The following is a 17,128-nucleotide window of genomic DNA, read 5'->3' on the forward strand; positions in this document are numbered from 1 at the left end:
CAGCTTGTTTCAGAACTGCACGAGGAGTGGCAAGAGGTTTCTCTAGAAACAATGAACTACTTTTTTCATGTCCACGCTGGGATTGGAGCCGCCTGGGCCCTTTGGCAATGCCATCTCCCACCTGCTATCACATGGCACCCTCCTTTTTAGAAGAGGGATGCTGCAGATGGGCTGTGTAGACAACTTTAGCTCAGCTGAAGATCTGCAGATGCAGATACATACTGCAAGCAGTAGTATGGCCAGACATTCAGAGCTGCAGTGGGCAATGCTGGGCTTTACTTCATTTTCTGGCTGAGGATCCAAAGACAGCAAAGATACAGTCCAAGCATCCCACCTTTTGGGGCTGGTCTTCCAACCTCTGTATAACAACTACTGTCTAATAGCACAACTATTGGCAGGTGGAATTGTGGAGAAATTTGCAAAATGCGTGCAAGAAAATGCTCTATAACTGTATGAATGAAAGACACATAAACCATGGGGGATCTGTGGGCTGAAGTGCAGTTTAGGTAATCGCGAAGGAGTCATTCCTTTCATCTGAGATATCAGAAGAACCCTGACATTTGGCACACTGACCCAGATTTATCACAGGTGAGGGAGGCACTGGGTAGGTGAATGGCTGGCATTGGCTGCCGGATGGTCAGCAGCAAAGGAGTGGCACCTTCAGAGGGTGATTAAGTCCAATTAGGATGCTGAGATTCCCCCCTCTCCATTGCATGTGGAAGGGAGCAAAGGGCAGCTCGTCATGTTTAATCACACCAGTTAAACATCTTCAGTTAGATGACGCATTGGGGTCATTTTGCTTTCCATCTTACACAGTCTTCTAGCATGCTGCTATTACATGCTCCGTGCTTTTAATGGATTTAATGGTAATATTTAAAGTGGAGCGTTGCTCTGAAATGATAAATTATTTTTCTTATGCTGGAGGGTGTGCATTTCATTTAAGCAAAGGTATACAAGAAATTCCCCAAATATGCTTGCTCTTTTAATACGCAGTTAAGTTGTACGGGATGTGTCTGGTTTGGTTACAGACTGACAAAACACAGTTCTTTTTTGAGTTATTAGAATTCAACCAACCTCTTTTTCATGTTTCAGTTTTTATAATGCTAGTATTTGCAAGTTGGCAACTTGGAAACATTTTTTTTCCCCTAGCTGAAATGCAGGAATATTTTTTTCCTTTTTTTTTTTTTTTCCACAAGCATTTCCATCTCTGAACCAGTGCATTTTATCTCAACAAAGATGAATCACGAAAAATACCACTTGAGGTGGCATTTTTTTGCCGTTGCTGCTAAAGTTTCTAAGGATGTAGCTTTGTAATCACTTCTTTTGGGCGGGAGGTTGGTTTTAGCTGTCAGTGGCCCTAGCCACTTGTTCCTTACTTTGTGTCAGCCCATCTGTTACACCAGTATAGCTGTTTGTGCAGCTGCGTGGTGAACTGAACTGCAGAACCAGTCTGGGGTAAAAATAAATGGGGGGGAATAAAAAAAGGTATGTTTATACCTTGAAGCAGGCAACAGGCATGGCTATCCCATACCTGTACAGATTCACAGCCCAGATGAAAGTGGAGGCATGGGCAGAGGCCAGTTTTAGGCAAGTCCCATTGAGGAAAGAAATCACAGAATCTTAGAATGGTTTGGGTTGGAAGGGACCTTAAAAGTCATCCAGTTCCAACCCCCCTGCCATGGGCAGGGACACCTTCCACCAGGTTGCTCATAGCTCTGTCCAACCTTGAACACTGCCAGGGATGGATGGGGCAGCCACAGCTTCTCTGGGCAACCTGTGCCAGTGCCTCACCACCCTCATAGTGAACTTCTTTCTATTATCTAATTTAAATCTCCTCCCTTTCAGTTTAAAGCCATTCCCGCTTGTTCTGTCACTACAGGCCCTTGTAAAATGTCCCTCTCCAGATTTTTTGTAGGCCCCTTTCGGTACTGGAAGGCTGCTCCTAAGGTCACCCCAGAGCCTTCTCTTTTCCAGGCTGAGCAAGCCAAATTCTCTCAGCCTGTCCAATAGGAGAGGCACTCCAGCCCCCCGATCATCTTCACGGCTTTTCTCTGGACGTGCTCCAACATCCCTCGTGTTAGGGGCCCTAGAGCTGGACGCAGTACTACAGGTGGGATGTCATGAGAGTAGAGGGGGAGAATCACCTCCTTCAGCCTGCTGGCCATGCTCCTTTTGATGCAGCCCAACATAGGATTGGCTTACATGGATATAACCTGCAATCTAAGAAATGCTCTCAAGCCAAGCATCAGCTGTCATTGCTGCCAGTGCTTCTGTTAACACGCTGTCTCCTTTTAGAGGAATCACCCCATCCCTCACCTCCAGACAGAGTACAGTCTCTATGGATCTGCTCAGGCACTACTCATGTGGGTAAACTGCCAGTCAGGTCATTAAACAGCAGGGACCATGTAGGTGCTGGCGATTGTACAGGACAAAGTGTGTGTGTAGGGGTGCATAAAATGAGTTGTTACAAAATATTTTTTCCTTTGTTGGCTCTGTTACCTGAGGTAATTGATACCTAGTTTGTACATACACATTGCTAGCACATTTCTGTGAGTGTCAGAAAGCTAGGTAAAGGGAGCACATGTAGGTTGTTATGCTTCAACAAACTCGAGTTCAAGCTCACAGTAGCTTTCTTTATTATTATATTTAACCAGCTCCTATTTAAAAGCCTGGTAGGGAAGCAGCACGTGAAGCAGGAGATCTAGTTACTGAAAATCTAATGGATTAAATCCTTTCTGTCACTTCCAATGCACCTTTCTTTCTGAGTCCTTAAAAAAATTGTCTGTTGGAAGAGGACCTTAACACCCTGCATCTTCCCAGCCGAATGCTGCTTGGAACAGAATGTCCAGGACTGTTTGTTTTAATCAACATGCTTTTATCACTGCAGAGTTATGAGGTGCAGAGCGTGCTGGGAAAGGAGGTGGGGTTATTGAACTGCTACGTCCGCTCCGTAACCAGCCACCCCAACTGCATTGCACTGGAGGAAATTGTTCTTCTGGAAGCAGCAGCAAGACATTGAGTTGAACTCGTCAGCTATTATAGTATCTGTGGACTTTGTAATGTGGTTATCTGTTAACTAGTGCCACCGATAATGTAGAAAGCAAGCATGATAAGTATTCAGATAGTTTATTAAAACTGCGATTTACAAAGCACATTGTGTGAATCCTGGAGAAGTACCTATACAAAAGAAATCTGTTCAACTTTCTGTACTCTGCTTTTTTGGATCAGTTCAGCATTAAGGAATACCATTCTTCGGTGTGTTCACTGTTGATGTGTGGAAACCAACTCACTTGGAAGTTTGAATGGTTGTGAATATTTTTTCTTTTTTATAATACTGTATTATGTGTAGAGGGAATATATTTTACTGATATTTTCGAAATAAATACCTTGCTATAGGCAGTGAACATTGGTCTAAGCTGAGTTTTATCAGTGGATTTCAGATGTACTGCTGGCTGCACCAGTTCTGAGTTGTAACATTTGTTATCACATTGCAATAAACGTTATAAAAATGGAGATTTGAATGAAGCTTATGTTTTAAAGTGTCAAGCACATATAAAGTTAATGTTTCACAGCTAATTGGTCTCTGAGCATAGAAGTACCGTGTTATCTGTAGCTTCCCACAGAGCGGGTGTTTCATTATGATTTCTCTTATGGGTAACAAACAGACTGTTTTGTAGGCCACATATATATCCTCACCCAGACTGTACAGAGACAGGGATTACAGATCAGATAAATAATACCAAAATCTTCCTATGTATGCATTGTTGGAGATATGAGAGTCCAGTCAGACATTAGATTTTCCCCCCCCCTTCCCCTTCCACAGTATTTAAAACCCATTTACAGGTCAGAGGAGGAAGAATGAATGGTTTTGCACAGATCCTGTATGTGATCACCCAGCAGAAAAGGAACAGCAAGCCTGTTGCTGCACTGATCATTCCTGCGGCTGTGGCCGATAGTGGAAAGTTTTACATACGTCACGATTGCCCAGCTTTTGAATCCCCCTTTTTTCCCCTCTTGTCTGTTTCGGTCTTTTACCTACCTCCCCATAAGGAAAAAGGGGATGTCAGCCCATTCCTGCATAGAGGACACTGCTCTGTCCAAGACCAGGGTCACCCCTCGGAAGCCAGTAAGGTTCCTCTCTCAGAAAGTGCTGGCTGTGGAGGTGCTGGTCCCACCAGGCCATGTTTGTGCCAGTGCCCTGCAGATGCTGTCACTTCGTGCGCGCACTAATAAAACTCAGACAAGTTGCTTAACCCTTTGTAACAGTTACTCGGTGTTGTTGCCCGCTCTCGCTTTCACTAGCAGGGATCAGTGAAAGTGGCCAGCTCGCAATAGCCCACAGCGGGCTGAAGTGCATGGACCCAACACCACCTCCCTTGAGCCCACATCTGGTTCAAGCTTAGCGGTAATGTTCAGGAGCATTAGTGGAGGTGCAGCTTCGGAAAAATGCTTCGAGGTTTCTTAGCAGGAACGTCAACTAACAGTGCTCTATGTTCAGGTAGGCTTTTTGTTATCATTAATGCTCTGTTTCTGGAGGGGTCCCGGCGCCACGGCAGCCCCCATAGCATGGTCTGTGCCATGTGCCACCGCTACTCGGCCCCGACAGCTCAGCGCCAGCAGCTGACTCAGCAGTTCGGCCCAGCCGCGCAGCTCCCGGGACAAACAGACTTTTGTACCCACCACCTGCGAGAGCCTCAGCGGCTCCCGCCAACCACTGCACCTCCCTGAGGCTGCTGTAGAACCAAACGAGCCCCCCCCGCTCGCCCTCACCATCCCGCTTCGGCTGCGGGAGCCCCTTCCGAGGGCTACCCCCCCTCCCCCGCCGCCTTCGCCATACAGAGCAAACGAGAGCAGGGTTGTTTTAAAATGCTTTTTGTTCTTTTATTCCTAGAAATGCTGTAAAAATTGATATAAAAGGTCGAGCATGCTCAGTCTCTCTGGGTTTTCATCCTACTCCCTAAAATACATGTGGGGTTGAATCATTTTAACAGATGTACCATAGCTGCATCGGTATGAGTAAAATGTAGAAAAGATGAAAACTACCATTACAAAAATAATTTAAGGGGAGAGAAGAAAATATATATATATATATTTAGCTTTTTTCTTTTTTTTTTTTTTTTGCAAGTTTCGTGGTGCAAGACCCGGGCCCGGCCCCGCGTCGCTCCGACGCTCCGCAAGCGGCCGGCGGCTCTCACCGCGGCTTCGCGTCTCCTGCCCCGTCGCCCGGCCCGGCCCGGGACGCCGCGGCCCGGCCCCGCATAGGCTCTGCTCGGCCCGGCGCGGCCGCTGAGGTATTTATTTATCATCCACAGTCACCCGGAGTCCGTCTCTCCGTCCCGCTCCCCGCCCCGGTTACCGGCAGTCGGTGCCCGAGCCGGGCTGCAGGAACGAGGCGCTGGGCAGCTGCTTGAAGAAGTGCCGGAGGCTGGTCAAGTCCCGGGTGAGCTGCTCGATCTTCTTGTGCAGCTTCTCGTTCTCGGCCGAGAGCTCCAGCAGCTTCTGCTGCATCTCCTGGTTGCGCCGCTTCGCCTTGTCGCGGCTCTTGCGCACGGCGATGTTGTTGCGCTCCCGGCGCTGCCGGTACTCGGGGCTAAACCTGTCCACGCACTTCTTGCCGCCCCGCTCCTTCCCGCCGGGGGCCGGCGGGGCAGGGACGCCCTGCCCCGGGCCGGGCAGCGGCGCTGCGGGGCCCGGCGAGCGGGTGCTGCAGCTGGACGGGGAGCTGCTGCCCGGCGGCTCGGGCGAGGTGGGCGGCGTGGGCTGCCCGCTCAGGTTCATGATGGTCTGCGCGCAGGTGGCGATCTGCGACGGCAGCAGCGAGGAGGACAGGTCGCTGTCGCTCCAGTCCGGCTCCTGCTTCAGCGCGCCGCGGGAGGAGGAAGAGGAGGAGGAGGAGGAAGAGGAGGAGGACGAGGAGGCGGTGCGGGGCTCGGCGCCCAGCAGGGTGGTCATGGCAGCGCCGAGGTCCTTGGCGGGGTCGCGGCCGGCGCCGCCGCCCGGCGGCAAGTACTCGCCGTAGTCCCCGCCCCGCTCGGGCTTGTGGTTGCTGTTGAAGAGGTCGGCGAAGAGCTCGTCGTTGCAGAGCTCCAGGTTGGGCACGGCCGACATGGAGTCAATGTAGGAGCTGAAGTCGATGGCGCTCTCGTCCTCATACATGGCCGGGGCGGCGGCGCTCAGCTCCGCCAGGTTGGTGCCGCTGCCCCCCAGGCCGCCCCCTGCCTCCTCGCCGCTCATCCCGCAGCCGCCGCGGCCCCCCGGCTTGCAGGCGGGACCGGGCCCGCCGCCGCTGCCCACCTTGGCGTCGTAGAAGTTGGCGGGCTCCAGGCACCAGCTCTTATAGCATGCCGGGGAGTCCAGGCTGTAGAGAGTGGCGGCGCTCATCGGCCAGCGGGACGAGGCGCCGCACGGTCGCGGCAGAGGGGCTCCTGACCGCGGGCACCAACCTCCGCTCCGCGGTGATAGCAGCTCCAGTCTCCGCCACGGGCAGGTGGGGAGCGGGGCTGGTGCTCCTGCTGGTGCTGCTGCTTGTACTGGTGGTGGTGGTACCGGTGCTCCTGATGCGGTCCCGCAGCCGCTTCGCTTCCCCGCGGGGATCGATCCGGACTCGGGTCACGCCGCGCTCGGCGATAGGAAGCGGCTATGGGACAAGGCGTCTCTGGACCTGGGAGCGAAACGCCCGCTCGGTCCCTTCTTATACGGCGCCGGCCCCGCCTCCTGCCCCAATGACGGGGAACCTCGAGTGTTCCCGGCACCCCCGGGGACCGGGGGCGGGAGCGGGTGGGGTGCGCGGCCGCGGAGGCAGGGCTCCCGCCGCGGAGAGCTGCCGCCTCCCGGTGGAGGATAGCCGCGGGCAGGGGGAGACTTCCCTCCGGGGGGGTCAAGCCTAGACTTTTCATCCCGCGGACCTTCGCTCCGTTGGGCGGCTGCCCCCTCCCCGGACCACCCCGTCCCCCCATTCCAGCGCTCCGGTCGAGCGTTAATTTACCCTTTTCCTGTCTTACTTCCACACGGGGCAACGGAAAAGGCTCATTTCACCGCTCCCCCTACACGCTGCACCCACTCCGCACACGTTTCCCCAGAGGCGCCTTGGATGAAGCGCTCCGGGAAGGATGCTGCCTGCCCCACGCATGTCCCTGTGCATCGCCCGAGCGCCCTCCCGAGGCTCCGCTCCTCCCGCTGGAGGAGAGCTGTAACACCCCCGCTCCAGTGACGGGGTGGCTGCTCGGACTTCACCTTGCAGGATGCTCCCGTGGGAAAAGGGCTGTTAAGGCATCTTTAGCTACTTCAGGGTGCCTGCGTGAAGTTAAACCTCTTTAAAAACTTATGGTTAGTCATTACAACCCCTCTCCCTTTCATCCGATTAACAACTACCATTAAATTGGCAAGCATCGGAGAAATGGAACTATTGTAAGTGTGTGAAATAGCTACGTTTTCAAATTACTTAACAGTTTATAGCCCCCTGGCATCACCCGCAGGTGCTCCGCTGCCTGAATTGCAAAACACATGAAAAACCCTTTAAAAATTCCATTTTAAGATTTATTATTTTTTCCCCAGAAGACCTGGCTAGCTTTGTGACACCAGCAGGACTTTGAGCAACCTAGGTGGAGCTTTGAGCAACCTGGTCTAGTGGAGGGTGCCCCTGCCCATGACCAGGGGTTGGAACTGGATGAACTTGAGTGTCCCTTCCAACCCAAATCATTCCATGTTTCTATGTTCAGTGCAGCCACTGGCTTCCCAGCCTAGAGCTCAGATGAAACATGAAGCTCTGCCATGCCACTCGGTGGTGGCTCTCTGGGGAGCGTGGGTATGTGCAGGGCCCATGGCATCTCCCTGGGCAGGGCTCCATCCGGCGGTCCTGCAGCTGTTGCCGTGGCACAGCTGTTTCTCTAAGGGGTATGTATTTTAACAGGAATAGCTGGGACAGGGCTGATCTGCACTCTCCCTTTGGCTCTGAACTCCTTGTGGGAAGCTTGTGGGATCTGGGTAAGTGTTCTCTGCCTGCCAGGTGAGGTTTTGCATCTGGCAGGTAAAGCTTCATGTGGAGGGGCTTGGCTTTATTCTCAGCTGTAGTGCTGCAGTAACCCCGCAGAGACATTACGTTGTTAAATAAACAGACTTGATTTGCTTTGCTCATCAGGGGTTTGACCCTGCAGCCTCATCCCACAGCATTAAGCACTGACAGTGATGCAAGAAGTGGAAACAATTTTCCTCTTCCGCATCTTCAATAAATAACATTCCCCCAAGCCCAGCTTTGCATGTTGTTTTCTGCCCTTCAGCACTGGGGTATATTCACATCGCATGACTCTGTGCCACCTGCTCCTGGCCTGCTGTCTGCAGGGAACATAGTGCTCCTGAACTTTTTTCTCTGCATGAAGTGTAGGAGGGCGGGTGGGAAAATCATGGGAAGGTAGTTCAGAAAGGGAAGGCAATCTGACACGCAGACTCCCTCCCTGCTCTGTGACAGGGTCTGGTATCACCTCACCTGCTGTAGCCATGCAGTGATGGTTTGTCTTGGACAGCGTCTCGTTTTGCTGTTTATGTGGAACTCTGTTGTGCTTTCAGCTTCCGGAAGTCCTTCTCCCCAAAGGGCAGCTGCTCATCAGTGTTGGCGTGCAACTGTGCCAGCCTGGGCAGCCTCGTTTAATGCCCATCATGTGTTACTTCGCAGAGGAGACTCAATTCCCAGCCAGGTCACCCGGCCCCGCTGGGCACCCTGCTGCACAGCAACCAGATTCCCAAAACCCTTCAGAGAGCAGCAACTGCTGGGCACGGACACCCTGCGTAAGCCTCAGTATCTGCCAGCCCTGTCACACCTGAGCCTATCTCGGTGGGTGCAGCTTTGCTTCCAGTGTCTTCAGGACCTGGAGGGGTGTTCAGAGCTCATGGTCAGACCTGTTGATCCCTGCCCCAAAACCGTCCCCTGGAAGGCTGAAGTTGGCTGTGTTTGCTGCTGGGCTGGAGATGCGTGATTTCAGGAGCACATTTTGAGGGGCTCCCACGTGCCACGCAGGGTGCGAGGCCCTGGGGTGGTGAAACACCTGCAGCAAGGCACCCAGGAGTGTGCAAGTAGGTGGTACTTGTCACTTGCCAAAGCACTGGGCTGAAGGCAGGTTGATATCCATCCAAGCTTTGCTGTTTCCTGGATGGATTTGTCTGGCACTTCAGCACCTGAATCTGTTCCCATCTGCACAAGTACTTTCATGAGCAGAGAAGCAGAGACAAGCCCTTGATTCCCTCACCCACGCTGCTGAGTACCGGACCCACCGAATTCTGGCTTACCTCTGGGATCCTGTAAGCTCACACAGCGTGAGAAACATTCTGAGCATCTGAATTTCAGAATGATTTCTTCAAAACCTCTTTGGGGTTCCTGCTCCAAGTGAAGGCGAGAGGAGCATTTAAACCTGGGCAGAAAGGGACAAGAACCCTTTCTCTAGAAAGAAACCTTTGCATAGAAAGAACAAAACCTTACGTTACTTGGAGAGCTGGCAGTGAACCCAGAGCAGCACCAGGACCCTGAGCAAGTCCTTCAGGTACAGGAATTAAATCACACTGTACTTCTGACTAGTTTTTCCTCATAAACAAGGGACAGGCCACTCAGGGAAGGTGAGTAATCAGGCCAACACTTCAGCCTGGCTTTAATCCCCACCATCCTCCTTCCTGCATGCTCATCTCTGGCCAGAAGTGCAGGACTTTTTGGAACAGCAGGGCTGGGAGCCTGCCGAGGCTGGGCTGGTCCTGCAGAGCCTAAAGAGCCCTTCACTGCTCTTGGGGTGCTACAGGGCTGAGGGGAGCTAGCTCCCGGGGGATTCATGGCCTCGGGCAAGGCAGCCGCAGGAGGGACACCTACCTTATCCTCAGTCCAGCACCGGGTTTCACAGGGAAAGGCTGGCAGGATGCTGACAATGGGGAAAAGGTGCAGAGGCGGTTTGCCCGGTTTTCTCCTCCCCCCACAGAGAAGCAGGTGCGTGATGATCGTTTAATTCAACAGGCAGAAGCCAGGACCGGCACTCGGGGGCTGACCCGGGAATGGGACATGCAGATGAGGAGGTGCAAGTTGTTTGAGTCAAAAAGCTGCCACACTCTCCTAGGGAGACACTACCTCCTTGAGGCTGGTGTTGGCTCTCATTAGGTAGCACAGTGACTGCTCGACAGACCCTCCCTATCCCTCATCCCACCCCTGCCGAGGCTCCTGCCTTTCTCGTGTCTCCGGTCTCTGCAACAGTATTTTGCTCACCACAGCCCTTGTACTCACTCGGGTCAGCTCACTGCAAATTCAGACTGCGGCCCCCCTGCTCCAAGGGAATGAAGAACTTGCTGGTAAGTGGAAGGATTCTTCCTTTTAGCTTGGTTAATGCCTGTGCTCTGACTGCCTGCAGGTTGCTCAGCAGCACCTGTAGCTGCTGAATTAAATCTTCCACCCTGGGCTCCCGAAAGGCCGCAGTGAAATGCTTCAGACCCTGTGCTCTTTGTTTCCTCGTGCTCTGTGGTGGACGCGCTGAACCTTTCCTGTCAAGGGGTTTTGCATGAGGTCCCGTTAGGGATGAGATTCATGAGCTCCAATTTGCAGCTACATCTTCTGCCTAACTAAGTGCAATCTTGCACAGTATCATTTATTGTGGGTTTAATGGACAGGTAGAGCAAGTGCTCCTCTCTCCTGTCCCACCAGAAAGGAAAACACCCCCACTGTAAATAGAGTGGAAACTGTAACCCAACCTGTTCCAGTCCTTTCGGGCCACTCCTTCCTGAACTGTCTGCAACAAGAAAATCTCTAAACCCCTTATTCTGGGCTCTGTTGGTTTAATGTAAGGGGGGTAACTCTTTGGTAGCTTTTCTACAAGATCAGAGGCACTATTCGGTGCTGTGTGTGGCTGCCAGGGCATGGCCTTTCTGCACAGGTGCCATTTCTCACAAGCAGCTTGAAGTTTTTAAACCCCAGGTCATTTCCAGCTGAAGCGTATGGTGTTAATGGAGTGACCCTGCAGACCCTCATCCTCAGTACTTGGGAGGGGGAAAGAGAAAGTGGTTTAAAGTAACCACAATAAATGCTTATTTTAAGTCCCTGATTTTGAAAAACATGAAGTCTGGGGAGGAGTGTCTCTAAATGTAGGCACTGACTTACCTGACATGAGGAAGTGGCTGGCCAAAGCCTTCAGCATGAAGCCGTAGGGAACTCCTTATTCCACGGCTGAGGACAAGCCTCATTCATTGCTCTTGTGGAGAGCTCATAGGCTCCTTCCTAAGCCTAAACATGTGCTGGAGCTGTGCCACATCTCAACAGACACCTCTAGGTAACATTTAAACTGGGGGGCAGTGGTGGGGACTAAGGGAAAATGCTATGACAAGCCCCATGCAGGAACCTCTTTATCAGCTGGGAAAGGAGACTGCAAGCAGCAGAGGTTTCCTCTGTGCTCAGCAGGGTTGTAACTTTGAGTTACGGGGAAGACTGACAGAGGTGGTAAGCACTAGCTTAAACATTAATTTATTCTATACACTAAGAAGAACCTCCTGAGAACCCATACTAATGCTGTGTATAGCTTTTTAGCTGCAACCAGGGAATTTCAGATAGCGTGCACAGCATGTTATTTAATCTGAGAAGAAAATAGTCTGCTGTACTTGTGAAAAGCTACTCAGTTTTGTTTTGCACCAGGAGACCTGAAGCAGTCTCCAACCCTGATAGTCTTTTCTGGAAGCCAAACAAGCCCACCCCATCAAGCACAGAGCCCAGCGACTTGAGGTTTGTGTTGCATCAGAACTTTTCTTGCTGCTTCACAGGCTGGCTTCAGCCCTTTCCTTTCAACTGCCGTGTTTTATTGAGAGCAGCGCCCTTCAGTCAGGATTGGGGACAGCAGCTGTGATTCACGTATGTTGGAGGCTGGTTCCAGGCTCATTCAGCTGCACAAGGAAAGCTCCATGAGGACGATTCCGCTTGCTTCGCATAGGATGCATTTCTGCTCGTGAAAACTCAGGAGCTGCGTTTTGCTCATCAGCTGGCACTTGAGCTCAACAAATACACACCTAGTAGCACTAATGTAGCCGAGGCTTCCACATATAGCACTTATTTTTGTGCCAAAATGGAGTTTTTAAGTTATCATGGGCATGTTCTAAGCGCTTTTGCACCACCAAGGTTACTTTCGCCTGTCCAAGTCTTTCTTTCACCCCTGGGCTGAGGGCTTTTCGCTACAGAGAACAGGGCATGGGCCAGGGTTCACCCCAGTTCCTTTCCCAAAGACCAAGGATGGCATCTTCCTGCACACAAACATCTACTGTTGCTGAAGGTATTTAAAGTCCTACAGAAGAGCCTTGTTAAACTATAAACCTAAACTTTGTCCTCCCCAGCACAGGTCAAAGTACCCAGTGAGTATCTGAGATAAGTGCCAGAAGTGAAATTAACACCTCCTACGAGTGGCCACTTGATTTCCAAATGTCCCCTTTGCCGTTTCATGTAGCTTTTTATTGTGCTTTAAAGCGTCTTGTATTTATTTGTAGAGTGGCAAGGTGAAAGCTAGGGCGCCTCACCTAACCCTAACCAAGACAGTCGTTTTGCTGCTGTCTTGTCTGATACCAGCCATGAACAGAATGAAATGCACCAAGACACCTTACACAAGTGTATATAGACTGTATCACACATGCTTATGAAAAAAATAACCACTGTTCATCAGCTATTGTCTCTATAAATGGGTGTGGGTGTGTTCTGTGATTAAAAAGCCCTGAATTAACTTTCGAAATGAGGTATTGGTCTGAAAGCTTCAACAGACATTTCCTCTACAAAAATACAGCTGAACAATATTTCAAATTAATAAAATCTGATAAAAAGATTCTGAATGTCTTGATTTGTAACACTATTGACCTACTAAATATGCTCAGTTGTTTAAGAGGAAGGTAACAAATAGTAATTGTTGCTGGAAATATTTGAAACAGAAGAGCTCCCTCGCTATCCACTAGACCCCAGTGAGCAATCTTCCCCACCCTGAGTTTTCCCTGGCCTTGTATCCAGGAGGCAGATTCCCAGCTCTCCAGCTGAGATTTATTCATGCCTGGTGCCAGCAGCACTCAAGGACCTCAGTGAGACTGGGCCTGCCCCATCACCATGGAGGCAGGAAGGAAAGACTGCAGGTAGTAAAAGGGCAAGGACTCATTTTTATTATACCTTATATGATAATTATTAAAAGCCCCAATGGAAACTATCTCCTACAATGAACGCTGGGTAATAAAGAACTGTAATATTTGAAAGAACTCTTTTCCCCTTCGCCATCTGTGCTGCACTGCACTTGCCATCAAGGTTACCTGACGGTGTGGCTCTATCCCTGCCAACATCAGAGAATCAGAATGATAAAATTGATAAAAGACAATTTAAAAAAGGTCACTTTTTGAATACAGCTTTAATACAAAAAATACTATTTTCTATATTAGCCAAGTTAACCATGTTTATCATCAGTTTAAGAGTTTGGGCTTTTTTTCCTTTCTGGCCTTAAAATTCTAATCTGGTTGCAGCTGTGCATTACGGTATACGTTCCCTTGCAGCCTGGGCTTTAGAGAGCAGCCCCTCACATCCAGGCTTCCCATCCTTCCCAGACTCTGCCAAGAATGTTGGGATCTGTTGCTTGATCGATCAGGCATCTCACTTGTGTCTCTTCTGAAAGGCCATCCTCTGGCTCCTTGGCTCTGATGTTGTTATCAGCATTACCACGAGCCACAGCTGCAAGATCATTATAAGAAGGTGACTTCTCGTGGCCGAGGCGCAGTTCATCACTAAAATTGAGAACACAAAAGTAAGATCTTACTAAAAGAAACAAGCAAAAACATCTGTGATGGATTTTTAAACACCAAACAGTACTCGAACACAAGTCCTGCAGCTTTATTTTTCAAGACGTGGAAACTATTCAATAGCTGTGGAAGGCAACTGATGATTTCAGGTGTCCTTTATAGTGAATATTTACCATGAATATTTCAAGCTTGTCAAAGATGTCTAAATGAAAGACAGCAGCAGCTCACATCTGAGCTGTTATCTCCCTACCTGCCCTACTGATTTGTGTCTGCAAGGAATATTTTGATGCCTTTTCCAGTACAGCCTTGACCACAATAGGGACTCCTCCCAAGTCCTGCACTTTTCAGTGTTTGGATGGTTTTAAAACAGGCTTTTCTTTGCTTTTCAACCCCCCTCTTGATTAATCCAAAATGTCTTTTTAAAAGAGGATGGAAGGGATTAATTGTACTTTAACTGAACTTTAAAGACATTCTGCCTTTAACCAGACTTGACTAGACTGACATAAAAAACCTGGGAATGCCATCAGATTTGAATTTGGTGGTTTTGGGAAACAGCAATACCTCCATGCCTCCCATACAGCTGGTTCAGGTTCCATTTCAAGCAACTGTCCAGCAGAAGCATATTGATTTAAATACCACCCCCAGACTAGAAGCCGTGGAGACGAACATAAAGAACAGCAGTCTGAGGAGTGAGAAGTTAAGCAGGCTTACAGGGTGGGGTTGTGTGTGCTGCCAGGAACAGTAAAACTGCTCAGGAGGCCTGAGCTGCAGCAGGAACACTAATGGGGAGTTATCTGGTGTTTGGCTGATAGGGCTATTCAGAGGGCTTGTATGTGGACCAAATGATTCTGACAGGAGGCCTGTCTCTTTTCTTAGCTGCCAGTCTATCTGAAGGGAGTGGAATCTGACACAGGAGACTGCCAAAGCTCTTGAAGCAGATGAAAGCAGAAGGAGAGTATCTTACCAAGTGATTGTTGCTGGATTGGCACCTGTAAGCTTTCGTTTGACATAGCTGACTCTTTGCAAAGGGTACCAGTTTACTTCAGATGTGTTTACTTCCTTAATCCATGTACCTCCTTTTCTCAGTTGTCTTTGTTCAGAGTTCTAAACAGAAAACAAATTTGCCCTATTTATCATAAATTATATACTTAAAAGCCCTTTAAGCTGCCCAATCATAGCAAGTCAAGCTCAAGTGCAAATGCAATAGAGGGCAAAGTAGTGACGATATCTATCCAGGCAGTGACTCAAAATTTAATTTACAACTGGAGTTACTGAAGTGCAACTAGTTTCAGATTTTTTCTCTGTAATTATTAGTTTGAACCATACAGTGTTACATAAATTTAAGAGTCTGAATACAAAAAAATGAAAATATGTATGCTGTGATGTAAGTTTCATAACATGATCAAGAGATACCCACATTTTTAGGATTATCATGCAGATAAAGAACACTGCAATGATAACACAGACATATGCTACTAGTCTTTGTCCACTGATCATTTAAAATCCTTTAAGTTCAGTTTCTTTGAGAACTCAGAAAAACAAAAGAAAGATAAGAAAAAGATAAGAGGAACACTGAGTGAACATCAGGAAATACTTCCCTTTCTGATCAGTTTTATCCTTAATAGAGTTTAAGAATTTTCACATAAAAAAAAAGGAAAGAGGAAAAATCCCACCTTCCAGTCCAAAGAAGGCTCTTTTACAAATACATCCATCGTGCTGATGAGGAGATCTGGATCCTCACGATAAGCCCTTAGGGCATGTACCATCACACTGTAAATGAGACCCCACTCTTTCACTGGCATCATCAGATTAACAAATTGGCGAGTCAGACGAAAAGGCATCAACTCTGGCACCGGCAAAAACTAGCCAAGGGGAGGGACAGTCAAAACAAAACAAGAATTAAGAAGCCTTGGAACAGAAGGATTAGAAATAGATTTTTTTTTTCTTTTCAAGCTTTGAAACCCTCTCTGTCCCCTAACTGAAAATAATGTGTGACAGGGCTGAGCAGGACCATCAAAGCTCTAGTCATGAATATTTAGAGACAGTGGTTAAAAGTATGGCTGAATTATATACCACCATACCACACAGACTCCATGAAACTCTACTGCTCCTTGTTTGTCTGAGAATATATGGAAACACAGATTTTCTTCTATTAACTAGAAATAACTTGTAAATATTATTTTGCATCAGAATAGTGGCAATTAAATTTAGCACTGAGACCAGATGTGTCATTGCACATAAAAGCTGTAATAAATTAATTAGAAAAGCAAATACCTGTGTAGCTGAGCCAAACGCATATCCAAAGTCTATTCCCACCATGCCACCTGTCTCCTTGTTAATCATGAAGTTGGACAGATGTCTATCTCCAATACCAAGTATCCAGTGGCTGATGCACATCAGTGCATGAGAGCTGGCAAAATGGGACCGCAGGGACAGGAAAGCTTGAGGAGATGTACTCATTTTCACAAAGGCTCGCCTTAAAACAGAAATCTCTTGTTGCATACAGATAAACCACCAACATTTGTTTCACAACCTGCAGCCTTTAACAGTGCACTTACCGTAGCAGGTCTTCTGGAACACTGCTTTCCCTGCTTCTGAAAGACTTAACTGTTTCTGTACGGTTAGCATTTCTGCAAATTAAAGAAGGAATAATGTTAGCTATTGAAATAACAGCCCACTGGGTGTTAGAAGTTCAGATTTATACACAGAATCATAGAAAGGTTTGGGTCAGAAGGGAAACTCAAGATCATTAAGTTTTATCCCCCTTGCTATGGGCAGGGACACCTTCCACTAGACCAGGTTGTTTGAAGCCACATCCAGCCTGGCCTTGAACACTGCCACGGATGGGGCAGACACAGCTTCACTGGGCAGTACCACTGAACTGTCGAATACTAGTGTGGACCAAAGAGACAAGATCCCAGATAACAGTTTCTTCATGAAATATCGACTCCTGGAGTATCTTGGTGCAGCTGGATTTAAGAACTAGGCCAGAATATGAATGTCTGAATAGTCCTTCTTACCTTTGCATCTCCTGTAATCTTTTATAGCTTTGGATAACTTAAAGAAGCAATAAAATACATTCCACAAAACCCACCCTTTACCAACCTAGTATCCAAGATGAACCTTAAAGGTTCTCCATTCTGTGAATATAGAGAATTGCATTTTAAACAGCAGCCAAACTGTGTACTAGGGTACAGCTCTGCAATGGAGCCTAGCATGAGATGAGTGGGGGCGATTGGGAATTCCAAAGCACATTCTGGATCTGAATACAAGTATTAATGCCCATGCACTAATTTAAAGGAGTCAAAGTTTTCCTTTAAAAAGCAAGATGCTTGCTTAAGCAGGTTATGAGCTCATCATGCTC

At 48.7% G+C, this 17,128-nt stretch overlaps 3 protein-coding genes across 4 annotated transcripts in view; 1 reads left to right on the top strand and 2 right to left on the bottom strand.

Annotated features, from left to right (window-relative positions):
• Window positions 1-3,204, top strand: part of SPIDR (scaffold protein involved in DNA repair) — a 204,188-nt gene extending 200,984 nt beyond the window's left edge. For both annotated transcript variants that reach the window (XM_057397746.1, XM_057397747.1), the window contains one exon: window positions 2,888-3,204. In XM_057397746.1, coding sequence (XP_057253729.1) covers window positions 2,888-3,019 — 132 coding nt within the window. In that variant the 3' untranslated portion in view covers window positions 3,020-3,204. The remainder of the gene's footprint in view (window positions 1-2,887) is intronic.
• A 1,652-nt stretch (window positions 3,205-4,856) lies between these two features.
• On the bottom strand, window positions 4,857-6,538 carry CEBPD (CCAAT enhancer binding protein delta). Its single transcript, XM_057397748.1, has one exon. The coding sequence runs from the start codon at window positions 6,379-6,381 to the stop codon at window positions 5,353-5,355; it is 1,029 nt and encodes a 342-aa protein (XP_057253731.1). The 5' UTR covers window positions 6,382-6,538; the 3' UTR covers window positions 4,857-5,352.
• A 6,918-nt stretch (window positions 6,539-13,456) lies between these two features.
• Window positions 13,457-17,128, bottom strand: part of PRKDC (protein kinase, DNA-activated, catalytic subunit) — an 81,865-nt gene continuing 78,193 nt past the window's right edge. Inside the window, exons 82-86 of the mRNA XM_057397750.1 lie at window positions 16,323-16,394; window positions 16,039-16,240; window positions 15,438-15,626; window positions 14,729-14,868; window positions 13,457-13,749 (exon numbers count right to left, since the gene is read on the bottom strand). Of these exons, the coding sequence (XP_057253733.1) occupies window positions 13,545-13,749; window positions 14,729-14,868; window positions 15,438-15,626; window positions 16,039-16,240; window positions 16,323-16,394 (808 nt within the window). The 3' untranslated portion in view covers window positions 13,457-13,544. The remainder of the gene's footprint in view (window positions 13,750-14,728; window positions 14,869-15,437; window positions 15,627-16,038; window positions 16,241-16,322; window positions 16,395-17,128) is intronic.

The sequence above is a fragment of the Pezoporus wallicus genome, unplaced genomic scaffold (genome assembly GCF_028554395.1).
Source record: "Pezoporus wallicus isolate ANWC-B61680 ecotype Strahan unplaced genomic scaffold, APGP_CSIRO_Pwel_v1 contig_227, whole genome shotgun sequence".
Taxonomy (NCBI): Eukaryota; Metazoa; Chordata; class Aves; order Psittaciformes; family Psittacidae; genus Pezoporus; species Pezoporus wallicus.

Coding starts and splice junctions, on each gene's coding strand:
- CEBPD (XM_057397748.1), bottom strand. CDS start 6,381: ATGAGCGCCGCCACTCTCTACAGCCTGGACTCCCCGGCATGCTATAAG.